The sequence below is a fragment of the Pseudophryne corroboree genome, chromosome 4, assembly GCF_028390025.1.
Source record: "Pseudophryne corroboree isolate aPseCor3 chromosome 4, aPseCor3.hap2, whole genome shotgun sequence".
In the NCBI taxonomy this organism is placed as follows: domain Eukaryota; kingdom Metazoa; phylum Chordata; class Amphibia; order Anura; family Myobatrachidae; genus Pseudophryne; species Pseudophryne corroboree.
This window is the reverse complement of record NC_086447.1, coordinates 416,835,176-416,848,493: the sequence shown is the minus strand read 5'-3', so window position 1 is coordinate 416,848,493 and position 13,318 is coordinate 416,835,176. Positions and strand designations below refer to the sequence as shown.

Sequence of the window (13,318 nt, the reverse complement as noted above, 5' to 3'; positions counted from 1 at the left end):
GGTCAGATCTGCAGCAGCGTAGAGCGCAGCGCACACAACAGGCACAGGCCCGGGCTGCGCACCCTCGGGTCACGCTAATGAGCAGCCGTCTCCACATGCCAGCGCCTACCCGTGTTACCGCGGCACAGCACAACACTCGAGGTAACAAATGGTGGGGTGTGTGCGGGGAATCACCGGCTCCTGCAACACACAGCAGCGGTCACTGCAGCAGCCATATTGGGAGGCTCCCTATATGGGACGCGTATTATACACCATGCCATGCACAGCACCGGTATATGCGCCTCCGGCCCCGGTGTAACACCGGATACACTCCCACCAGCCAGTGCCCGACCTGCGCCCCAACGGGAGGCGCACACGCTACACACACTCATCATTATTCTCACGCTCTTCCAAGGCCCAGGGATGTCGGGGCCGGGAGGAAGCAGGACGCCCCACCCCGCGACGGCCGGGAATGCTGGGCGGCGTGACGTCAGGTGTAAGCCCCGCCCCGGCTGCTATATAAACGGTGCGCACGCTGCCTTTGCTCTCTTCCTCACCGGGTTTGCGGCGCATGATAAGGTAAGGCGGAGTTCGTGATCGGTGCTAGGCTGGGGCGTAGGATGGAAATAGCAGAGCTGGCGGTGTTATGCGTGGACTCATGTTTGGATTTATCTCGCTGCGGTGATGATGATGATTGCGGCGGCGCGGAGCCCGGCTGTGAGCGCGTCAGTTTCTTCAGCGGCCTTCTGGCCCTACATGGCCGGTCTGCGGCCTACACCCAATCCACCCGGTATCCTGCCCCAGAACAGCCATCCGCCCCAGCTGAGCTGGCCCCCGATCTCACTGACACCCGGGCTGTGGCAGCAACGCTATATCTGGCTGTAATCTCCGAGCAGCGGCCGGGTGTGTACCCAGGGCGCAGCGGCCGCGTTCCCGGTGCTGGGTGTGGCGGATCCCGGTCGCCGCTGAGCAAGGGGTCTGAATGTGTCTGGGTCCGGCATTACCACGGATCTGTGTGACGTTACCGATTAGCGTACCGTATATCGGGCCTGGATATATACGCCGTCATGCATGTGGCGCTTGGGCTCCCCGTCATTAGTTCGGGGGTGTGGGCGCCACAGGCGAGCTATGGTGCTGTGACGGCCGCTGTCGGCGCTGTGTACAATGTAAAGATGGCGGCGGCTCTCCTGACTGCTGATCGGGCTTCCCCTCACACAAGATGGAGGACGATGAGTCACCGCTCGGGAGACAAAGAGCTGTAGGCGCGCGTGTGGGTACGGCGCACGCAGCCGGCCTGGCGAGAGGCCCCTATATATTACTCACACTGTGCGGGACGCTTCACTGCGGCGTCTCCCCCCTATCTCCTCCACATGTGCGGTGGGTGGGGTTGTCTGGCTGACACGTTGCCTAGTCCATGTTGAGGCTCTGTATCCCTGCGCTCTTGCTGCTGTAGTCACTCTTCTGTAACCTGTGGAATTTCAGTTTAAAAAAACAAAAACATGTTTTGTTCCCTTTTAGGTGTCCATCGCCAAACATCTAACCATCCACAATGGGAAAAGAAAAGACACACATCAACATCGTCGTCATTGGACACGTAGATTCCGGGAAGTCCACAACAACTGGACATCTTATCTACAAATGTGGTGGCATTGACAAGCGAACCATTGAAAAGTTTGAGAAGGAAGCTGCTGAGGTAAGAAACTTGACATGTGTGCCTATTTATATCTGTACCTTTTTGTATTAGCGGTGTTAAACCAGAATATATAGGTATATATCATATTTCTATATAAATCTGCTAAACTTTTAGCATACTTTTAAATATAACATATTTTTTCTTTTGGTTCATCCTCCCTTTCTAATCCATGAATGCATTCAGTGATGAGCTTTTAACTATGTCGCACCTCTCACTGCAAGAAGTAAAATGGCTGCCAAAGTATTCTGTTAATGAAGTAGGAAGTCTCTAGCTAGTTTGGCAGCTTAATCGCTGACCTTTCTCTCATTTAATAGATGGGAAAGGGCTCCTTCAAATACGCTTGGGTCTTGGACAAACTGAAGGCTGAACGTGAACGTGGTATTACTATTGACATCTCCCTCTGGAAATTTGAAACAAGCAGATACTATGTCACAATTATTGATGCTCCTGGCCACAGAGACTTCATCAAGAACATGATCACTGGTACTTCTCAGGTAAATAAGACTTCGGTGTACGGCATGGATAATTGATTTCACCCATATTGTTTAATGGCTCAGTGTTTGTGGGCGTAGGATGTGAGTTTCTGTTACAGCAGCGCAGCATATTGCAGCCTGTGCTGCCAATCTCCCTGCAGTTGGTTAATGTATGGATTAATAAAGTGGTTCCTCGAATCGTGGCGCTCTAGTATAGAAGCAGTTTTTTTGAGAATATTTATTTAAAGTATTAATTTACGTTTGTTTATGCATCTGTTTGCTATGCAGTTTGACATACAACATGTGGCACCCAGTAGGAGTACTGGCTTAAACTTGTGGCTAATAGTATCCATTAGGTTGCTTAATCTTAAGAGATCACCATTGTTTTTAGCTTTTGCTAAATAAAATTAACAAGGAACATGGGGAAAAATTGAACTGTGTATTGCAAATTCATGGCAACAACTTCTTACATTCCTTTTTCTCATAGGCTGACTGTGCTGTCCTGATTGTTGCTGCTGGTGTTGGTGAGTTTGAAGCTGGTATCTCAAAGAATGGACAAACTCGTGAACATGCTCTTCTGGCCTACACCCTGGGTGTGAAGCAGCTCATTGTTGGTGTCAACAAAATGGACTCTACCGAGCCACCATACAGTCAGAAGAGATACGAGGAAATTGTAAAGGAAGTAAGCACTTACATCAAGAAGATTGGCTACAACCCAGATACTGTTGCTTTCGTACCCATCTCTGGCTGGAACGGTGACAACATGCTTGAACCCAGTGCTAATGTAAGTATCTTTTTAAACCAAGATATATATCTAATTTAATGTAATGCTTAACTTGTTTTTTTACACAAGTCTAAATAATTGTTGCTTCTGTAGATGCCTTGGTTCAAGGGATGGAGCATCACCCGTAAAGAAGGAAAGGGCAGTGGAACTACTCTGCTTGAAGCTCTTGACTGCATTCTGCCACCAAGCCGCCCCACTGATAAGGCTCTACGTCTGCCTCTACAGGATGTCTACAAGATTGGTGGTACGTACTTGCTTACTGCAATGGTTGACCCACCCTGCCAGTCTTACACTTCAGATGGCTACATGTTAAAGAATTCTATTTCCACTCACCAATAGCAGTTACCAACTTTATATCTCACTGGTAACAGTCAGTTTTACCCCAACAGCTCACTGTCTAGGTCTCATCTTTGATTTCTCCTCCTTTTGTGCACCACATTCAGTCTGTCTCAAAATCTGTTTACATCCAAACACCCTCCTCCTTCCATCCAAAATGACCTTATCTTACACAAGATACAGTGGTGGGTACACTAGACTATGTGCCTGATACATCCACCAATCTGCTGCAGTGGGCCGACATAGTGCCTAGTGTGTACCCAGTTTGTCATTTTAAATAGGACTAGGTAAAAAAAAAATCCTCATCTGGAAGACTTAAAATATATCCATATTTATTTAGCTCACCCCTGTCCAATTTTGGACTTTTTCGCTATATCCTTTGCAATTGAAGTATAATACATGCAGGAAGTTGACTTGGTTTTTACTACACTTAGGTTTAATATAAGATAATTTTAATAGACCATATTAAGTTTTAAATGTTAAACTATTTTTTGCGAAAGTGTCAAGAGTCTTCCACTTGTTTGCTATTTAATGCCCACTGACTATAGTGCACTGCCAACTTGATACATTAATATTGTGTGTGTGTATATATAACAATTACTGATTCATGTTCTGTCATCACCCAGTTTTCACCCATTACACTTTCCAATTTGAACAGCAATGTATCAGAATATGCTGCGCTATAAGAAACAGTTGACTGATAAATAATGTTACATCTTCTTTCGCCTAGGTATTGGAACAGTACCAGTTGGTCGTGTGGAAACCGGTGTCCTGAAGCCAGGCATGGTAGTCACTTTTGCCCCAGTCAATGTAACAACTGAAGTAAAGTCTGTGGAAATGCACCATGAAGCTCTGACTGAGGCCATGCCCGGTGACAATGTTGGTTTCAACGTAAAGAACGTTTCTGTGAAGGACATCCGTCGTGGTAACGTTGCTGGTGATAGCAAGAACGACCCACCTCTGGAAGCCGGTAGCTTCACTGCACAGGTATTTAGGTGGTTCAACTGCATAAATGGGCAAGGCAGACTAGTAATGTAAGAGTAACGTTGACTTGCTCTTTGCAGGTTATCATCCTGAACCATCCAGGCCAGATCAGTGCTGGGTATGCACCTGTGCTGGATTGTCATACTGCTCACATAGCTTGCAAATTTGCTGAGCTCAAGGAAAAGATTGATCGTCGTTCTGGTAAGAAACTGGAAGAAAACCCCAAGTCCCTGAAGTCTGGTGATGCTGCCATTGTTGAAATGGTCCCTGGCAAACCCATGTGTGTGGAGAGCTTCTCTGACTATCCTCCCCTTGGTGAGTAGCATCTGTCTGAGTATTGGTCTTCATTGTTTTGATTTTTCTTATAAAACAGTCTAGGTTTTGTACGGTATAGTTCAAGGATCTAAGGCTCTCCCTTGCAAAATGCGTGAGCTTTTTACTAATAACCTTTTTTTCCCTAGGTCGCTTTGCTGTGCGTGACATGAGACAGACTGTTGCCGTTGGTGTCATCAAGGCAGTTGAGAAGAAGGCTGCCGGAAGTGGCAAAGTCACAAAATCTGCTCAGAAGGCCCAGAAAACGAAATGAATATTTCTTAAATGCATTACCACCTCAGTCATAACCAGTGGTGGAAGAACGGTCTCAGAACTGTTTGTCTTAATTGGCCATTTCAGTTTAATAGTAAAAGACTGGTTAATGATTACAATGCATCGTAAAAGCTTCAGAAGGAAAGGAATGTTTGTGGACCATTTTGTTTGTGGCAGTTTTAAGTTATTAGTGTTTTAAATCGGTAATTTTTAAGTGGAAACAACTTGACCAAAATCTGTCACCATATTTGAGACCATTAAAAAAAAGTTAATTATAAATGTGTTGTGGTTTATATTAAATAACAGATTTAATGTTTCCAAATTGGTCATGGTTTATTAACTTAAACCAGGCATGTCCAAACTGTGGCCCTCCAGCTGTTAAACTACATATCCCAGCATTCCCCGACAGTGTTGCTGTCTGAGAATGCTAAAGCTGTCGGGGCATGCTGGGATGTGTAGTTTCTCAACAGCTGGAGGGCTGCAGCTTGGACATGCCTGATAACCCTTTATGCAGCCAGTTTGTGATTCCCTGAAATGTGAAAAGTTGAAAATAGAACTGCCCCTTGAACAGGAATTATGTGACAAAAACTGATGCACTGTAGATGCCATTCTGTATTGCATGGGTCCTCAACCTATGGCCCTCTAGCTGCTGTGTAGCATCCCAGTATGCCCTTCCTACATTTTAGCATGCCTTAATAGCAAAACTGTGGCAGTTGAAGACCCATGCTGTATTGGATCGTATGGACTTGTGTAATGTTTCAAGCACTTACTAGTAGTGGGTATCCGTTCAGATGGTCGACCATGTTATGGTCGACAGTCGTTAGGTCGACCACTATTAGTCGACATTTACATGGACACGTGGTCGACACGTGAAAAGGTCGACATGAGTTTTTTAACTTTTTTCCTTTTGGGGAACTTTTCCATACTTTACGATCCACGTGGACTACGATTGAAACGGTAATCTGTGCCGAGCGAAGGCACCATGCCCGAAGCATGGCGAGCGAAGCGGTGCACTAATTGGGGTTCCCAGTCACATTACACAAAAAACGGCACCAAAAAAAGTAAAAAAAACTCGTGTCGACCATGTGTCCATGTCGACCAGTAGTGGTCAACCTAATGACTGTCGACCATAACATGGTTGACCATTCATACCGGAACCCTAGTAGTGATAGTAGCATGCTTTATATGGTAACTGGTACGCACTCTACATGTGTTCTACCATGGTGAACTTAGTGGACATCTCAAACAAATCACCCTGTGAGTAGAGGACTGACCTATAAAGGCTGAGTTTCTGATGTCTGCTATGGTTATTTAGAGTTGAACAATGAGGATCGGATTAAGGGGTCCAATTGTCAACAAGAAATTTTGTGATTGGCTGGAGCACCATTTGTCACACACATTTCGATTTCCCCCAACTAATTTTTCACACATGACAGGAGCATGTGAGACAACATGACTGCAGCTGATTGGCTGGAGTACCACTTGTAATACACAAGTTTTATCGCTAGTTTGATAAATGAGCAATTTTTTTTTTTTTTTTTTTTTTTTTTTTTTTGCAGTAACTGAGGAAACACTTATTTTCTCTTTAGAGTTAGATGTAACCATGCTCATCGTGGCTGTGACTAGGTGCGGGTGTTACCCCTTGGCTGAAATGCGCATGCCGGTGTGTCTTAGCTGCACCTGTGGGCATTATCATTGCAAAAGTGGCGGCCCAGGTGCGACTGCTTTGCAGCCACGATGACTGGCTACATCTGTAAGGGGGGTTTACATGGTACAAAAAGCTTGACCATTTCCTATATGGTGTTTTAGTATTATATTTAGAGCCTAGAATAGTGACTTTACATAACCAATTTTAAATATGTAACTTTACATTATTGTCTGGCAAGTGGACTCAAGGTGCATAAACACTGGGCGTTTCTGCCCAGCATGAATGCTCAGCGATTGCTGGGCTGAAAATTAGCTCAGTGCGTACACACTGACTGTCCTCACCACCCCCCTGCCCAGCGATGTCAGGGGGGGTGAATGGCTTTCCATAGCAGGACGCTATGGAAAGCCATTCACTCCACTGGTAATACCAGCAGATGAAGCGGGGGCGCTTATCGCCACACTGGGTGGTTTTATACAGCTGGTTTCAGCTCAAAATCGCCTAGTGTGTATGGCCCATTAATTAAAAAAATGTGATCAATGAGAGGTTGTATTAGTTAAACAATTAACAAGATCATTTGGCTTTAGTGTAAAGTAATCTGATTGCACAAAATAAAGTACTTTTCTACACTGAAATGTCTTCAAACTTATACATTACTTGTGATAGCTGAAGGCAGTCAGGTTAATTGCATAAGCTGTTTCTAGCGTGGGACGAGATTAGGTCTAAGGTTCACTCATTTTGATAATGCATCTCCCCCTCCCAAAATTAGCATGACACTACATGAATAACAAGCTTATTTAAGCGTGTGTGCACATCGTATAAGTCATCTTAGTGTCAGATGACCATAACTGGAATGTGACAAAGTGCTTTAATTCTGTTACTGAAATTGATTTAACTGATTAAATCATAGTAATAAGTACAGACAAAAAGTAAATTGAGCAATATTTACATGTTCAGTAAAATGTGTCACTCTTGGAAGCAGTCGGTAAAACAGGAGTACTGCAGAGTGCAGACCTCCGATATTGCTGTAAGGCAGTGGTTCTCACTGCTGCGGGATGGTTGCAGGGGTGCCTCAGGTTGGTGGTTAAGGACCAATTCAAACTATTGTCTATAATTGTCAGCCACAAGCACTAGTTTTTCCTGTCAAAATATGTGGACAAACATAAGCAAATTTTGTTCCTCACCAAATAATTGAACCTAAGGATGACAAACTGTTTTTCTAAATGTTTCAAGAAATTTTTGGCTTTGGAGTGCCCTTAAAAAAAATAAAAAAAATTCTGATACTCTTAAGGCAGGGATGGGGAACCTTTGGCCCTCCAGCTGTTGAACTACACATCCCAGCATGCCCTGCAACAGTTTTAGCATGGCCAAATAGCAAAACTAGCAAGGCATGCTGGTATGTGTAGTTCAACAACAGCTGGAGGGTGAAAGGTGGGAACCACTAAAGCCATGTAAGTCGATCTAAATCAGGTCTGCAAACTCTGTCCTCATTACCCCACACAGTGCATGTTTTGCAGGTCTCAGAATCACAAGTGAAATAATTAACCCCACCTGTGGTCCTTTTAAAATGTCTGTGAGTAATTAATACATCTGTGCACCTGCTGGGTTACCTGCAAAACATGCACTGTGTGGGGTAATGAGGACTGAGTTTGCAGACCTATGATTTCTCTAACGTCCTAGTGGATGCTGGGAACTCCGAAAGGACCATGGGGAATAGCGGCTCCGCAGGAGACTGGGCACAACTAAAAGAAAGCTTTTAGACTACCTGGTGTGCACTGGCTCCTCCCACTATGACCCTCCAAGCCCCAGTTAGATTTCTGTGCCCGGCTGAGCTGGATGCACACTAGGGGCTCTCCTGAGCTCCTAGAAAGAAAGTTTATTTTAGGTTTTTTATTTTACAGTGAGACCTGCTGGCAACAGGCTCACTGCATCGAGGGACTAAGGGGAGAAGAAGCGAACCTACCTGCTTGCAGCTAGCTTGGGCTTCTTAGGCTACTGGACACCATTAGCTCCAGAGGGATCGACCGCATGGAACTGGCCTTGGTGTTCGTTCCCGGAGCCGCGCCGCCGTCCCCCTTACAGAGCCAGAAGCAAGAAGAGGTCCGGAAAATCGGCGGCAGAAGACATCAGTCTTCACCAAGGTAGCGCACAGCACTGCAGCTGTGCGCCATTGCTCCTCATGCACACTTCACACTCCGGTCACTGAGGGTGCAGGGCGCTGGGAGGGGGCGCCCTGAGCAGCAATAAAAACACCTTGGCTGGCAAATATATCACAATATATAGCCCCAGAGGCTATATATGTGATAAATACCCCTGCCAGAATCCATAAAAAAGCGGGAGAAAAGTCAGCGAAAAAGGGGCGGAGCTATCTCCCTCAGCACACTGGCGCCATTTTCTCTTCACAGTGCAGCTGGAAGACAGCTCCCCAGGCTCTCCCCTGTAGTTTGCAGGCTCAAAGGGTTAAAAAGAGAGGGGGGGCACTAAATTTAGGCGCAATATTGTATATACAAGCAGCTATTGGGAAAAATTCACTCAATATAGTGTTAATCCCTAAATTATATAGCGCTCTGGTGTGTGCTGGCATACTCTCTCTCTGTCTCCCCAAAGGGCTGTGTGGGGTCCTGTCCTCAGTCAGAGCATTCCCTGTGTGTGTGCGGTGTGTCGGTACGGCTGTGTCGACACGTTTGATGAGGCTTATGTGATGGCAGAGCAGATGCCGATAAATGTGATGTCGCCCCCTGTGGGGCCGACACCAGAGTGGATGGATAGGTGGAAGGTATAAACCGACAGTGTCAACTCCTTACATAAAAGGCTGGATGACGTAACAGCTATGGGACAGCCGGCTTCTCAGCCCGCGCCTGCCCAGGCGTCTCAAAGGCCATCAGGGGCTCAAAAACGCCCGCTCCCTCAGATGGCAGACACAGATGTCGACACGGAGTCTGACTCCAGTGTCGACGAGGTTGAGACATATACACAATCCACTAGGAACATCCGTTACATGATCCCGGCAATAAAAAATGTGTTACACATTTCTGACATTAACCCAAGTACCACTAAAAAAGGGTTTTATGTTTGGGGAGAAAAAGCAGGCAGTGTTTTGTTCCCCCATCAAATGAGTGAATGAAGTGTGAAAAAGCGTGGGTTCCCCCGATAAGAAACTGGTAATTTCTAAAAAGTTACTGATGGCGTACCCTTTCCCGCCAGAGGATAAATTACGCTGGGAGATATCCCCTAGGGTGGATAAGGCGCTCACATGTTTGTCAAAAAAGGTGGCACTGCCGTCTTAGGATACGGCCACTTTGAAGGTACCTGCTGATAAAAAGCAGGAAGCTATCCTGAAGTCTGTATTTACACACTCAGGTACTAGACTGAGACCTGCAGATAGTGCTGCTGCAGCGTGGTCTGTAACCCTGTCAAACAGGGATACTATTTTGCGAACATAAGACGTCGTCTTATATATGAGGGATGCACAGAGGGATATTTTGCCGGCTGGCATCCAGAATTAATGCAATGTCCATTCTGTCAGGAGGGTATTAGAGACCCGACACTGGACAGGTGATGCTGACTTTAAAAGGCACATAGAGCCTTATAAGGGTGAGGAATTGTTTGGGGATGGTCTCTGGGACCTCGTATCCACAGCAACAGCTGGGAAGAAAAAATTTTTACCTCAGGTTTCCTCACAGCCTAAGAAAGCACTGTATTATCAGGTACAGTCCTTTCGGCTTCAGAAAAGCAAGCGGGTAAAAGGCGCTTCCTTTCTGCACAGAGACGAGGGAAGAGGGAAAAAGCTGCACCAGTCAGCCAGTTCCCAGAATCAAAATTCTTCCCCCGCTTCCTCTGAATCCACCGCATGACGCGGGGGCTCCACAGGCGTAGCCAGGTACGGTGGGGGGCCGCCTCCAAAATTTCAGCGATCAGTGGGCTCGCTCACGGGTGTATCCCTGGATCCTTCAAGTAGTATCTCAGGGGTACAAGCTGGAATTCGAGGCGTCTCCCCCCCGCCGTTTCCTCAAATCTGCCTTGCCGACAACTCCCTCAGGCAGGGAGGCTGTGCTAGAGGCAATTCACAAGCTGTATTCCCAGCAGGTGATAGTCAAGGTGCCCCTACTTCAACAAGGACGGGGTTACTATTCCACACTGTTTGTGGTACCGAAACCGGACGGTTCGGTGAGACCCATTTTAAATTTGAAATCCTTGAACACATACATAAAAAAATTCAAGTTCAAGATGGAATCGCTCAGGGCGGTTACTGCAAGCCTGGAGGAGGGGGATTACAACAAGGAGGCTTACCTACATGTCCCCATTTACCATCCTCACCAGGAGTACCTCAGATTTGTGGTACAGGATTGCCATTACCAATTCCAAACACTGCCGTTTGGACTGTCCACGGCACCGAGGGTCTTTACCAAGGTAATGGCAGAAATGATGATACTCCTTCGAAAAAGGGAGTTTTAATTATCCCGTACTTGGACGATCTCCTTATAAAGGCGAGGTCCAAGGAGCAGTTGTTGGTCGGAGTAGCACTATCTCGGGAAGTGCTACAACAGCACGGATGGATTCTATACATTCCAAAGTCACAGCTGGTTCCTACCACACGCCTGCTGTTCCTGGGGATGGTTCTGGACACAGAAGAGAAAAAAGTGTTTCTCCCGCAGGAGAAAGCCAAGGAGCTGTCATCTCTAGTCAGAGACCTCCTGAAACCAAAACAGGTATCGGTGCATCACTGCACACGAGTCCTGGGAAAAATGGTAGCTTCTTACGAAGCAAAATTCCATTCGGCAGGTTCCATGCAAGAACCTTTCAGTGGGACCTCTTGGACAAGTGGTCGGGATCGCATCTTCAGATGCATCGGCTGATAACCCTGTCTCCAAGGACCAGGGTATCTCTACTGTGGTGGCTGCAGAGTGCTCATCTTCAAGAGGGCCGCAGATTCGGCATACAGGACTGGGTCCTGGTAACCACGGATGCCAGCCTTCGAGGCTGGGGGGCAGTCACACGGAAGAAATTTCCAAGGACTTTGGTCAAGTCAGGAGTCGTCCCTACACATAAATATTCTGGAACTGAGGGCCATTTACAATGCCCTAAGTCTGGCAAGGCCTCTGCTTCAAAACCAGCCGGTACCGATCCAATCAGACAACATCACGGCAGTCGCCCATGTAAACCGACAGGGCGGCACAAGAAGCAGGATGGCGATGGCAGAAGCCACAAGGATTCTCCGATGGGCGGAAAATCACGTCTTAGCACTGTCAGTAGTGTTCATTCCGGGAGTGGACAACTGGGAAGCAGACTTCCTCAGCAGACACGACCTACACCCGGGAGAGTGGGGACTTCATCCAGAAGTCTGCCAACTGTTGGTAAACCGTTGGGAAAGGCCACAGGTGGACATGATGGCGTCCCGCCTAAACAAAAAAACTAGATATTGCGCCAGGTCAAGGGACCCTCAGGCAATAGCTGTGGACGCTCTAGTGACACCGTGGGTGTACCAGTCGGTTATGTATTCCCTCCTCTGCCTCTCATACCAAAGGTACTGAGAATAATAAGAAAACGAGGAGTAAGAACGATACTCGTGGTTCCGGATGGGCCAAGAAGAGCTTGGTACCCAGAACTTCAAGAAATGATATCAGAGGACCCATGGCCTCTACCGCTCAGACAGGATCTGCTACAGCAGGGGCCCTGTCTGTTCCAAGACTTACCGCGGCTGCGTTTGACGGCATGGCGGTTGAATTCCGGATCCTAAAGGAAAAGGGCATTCCGGAGGAAGTCATTCCTACGCTGATAAAAGCCAGGAAAGAAGTAACCGCAAACCATTATCACCGTATTTGGCGAAAATATGTTGCGTGGTGTGAGGCCAGGAAGGCCCCAACAGAGGAATTTCAGCTGGGTCGTTTTCTGCACCTCCTACAGTCAGGAGTGACTATGGGCCTAAACTTGGGTTCCATTAAGGTCCAGATTTCGGCTCTGTCGATTTTCTTCCAGAAAGAACTGGCTTCACTGCCTGGAGTTCAGACATTTGTAAAGGGAGTGCTACATATTCAGCCCCCTTTTGTGCCTCCTGTGGCACCTTGGGATCTCAACGTGGTGTTGAGTTTCCTAAAATCACATTGGTTTGAGCCACTTAAAACTGTGGATTTGAAATATATCACGTGGAAAGTGGTCATGTTATTGGCCTTGGCTTCGGCCAGGCGAGTGTCAGAAGGGGCGGCTTTGTCATGTAAAAGCCCTTATCTGATTTTCCATATGGATAGGGCAGAATTGAGGACTCGTCCCCAGTTTCTCCCTAAGGTGGTATCAGCTTTTCACTTGAACCAACCTATTGTAGTGCCTGCGGCTACTAGGGACTTGGAAGATTCCAAGTTACTGGACGTAGTCAGGGCCTTAAAAAATTATATTTCCAGGACGGCTGGAGTCAGGAAAACTGACTCGCTTTTTATCCTGTAGGCACCCAACAAAATAGGTGCTCCTGCTTCTAAGCAGACTATTGCTCCCTAAATTTGTAGCACAATTCAGCTGGAGCATTCTGCGGCTGGTTTGCCGCATCCTTAATCAGTAAAAGCCCATTCCACGAGGAAAGTGGGCTCATCTTGGGCGGCTGCCCGAGGGGTCTCGGCTTTACAACTTTGCCAAGCTGCAACTTGGTCAGGGGCAAACACGTTTGCTAAATTCTACAAATTTGATACCCTGGCTGAGGAGGACCTTGAGTTCTCTCATTCGGTGCTGCTGAGTCATCCGCACTCTCCCGCCCGTTTGGGAGCTTTGGTATAATCCCCATGGTCCTTTCGGAGTTCCCAGCATCCACTAGGACGTTAGAGAAAATAAGATTTTACTCACCGGTAAATCTA

General features: G+C 47.0%; 1 protein-coding gene across 1 annotated transcript; it reads left to right on the top strand.

The window, feature by feature from the left end:
• The first annotated feature begins 454 nt into the window (after positions 1-454).
• EEF1A1 (eukaryotic translation elongation factor 1 alpha 1) lies at positions 455-5,113 on the top strand. Its single transcript, XM_063916814.1, has 8 exons — positions 455-558; positions 1,498-1,672; positions 1,987-2,166; positions 2,633-2,929; positions 3,023-3,173; positions 3,996-4,252; positions 4,330-4,564; positions 4,711-5,113. Exons 2-8 carry the CDS (start codon positions 1,529-1,531, stop codon positions 4,833-4,835), a joined length of 1,389 nt encoding a protein of 462 aa, XP_063772884.1. The 5' UTR covers positions 455-558; positions 1,498-1,528; the 3' UTR covers positions 4,836-5,113.
• The last annotated feature ends 8,205 nt before the right edge of the window (positions 5,114-13,318 follow it).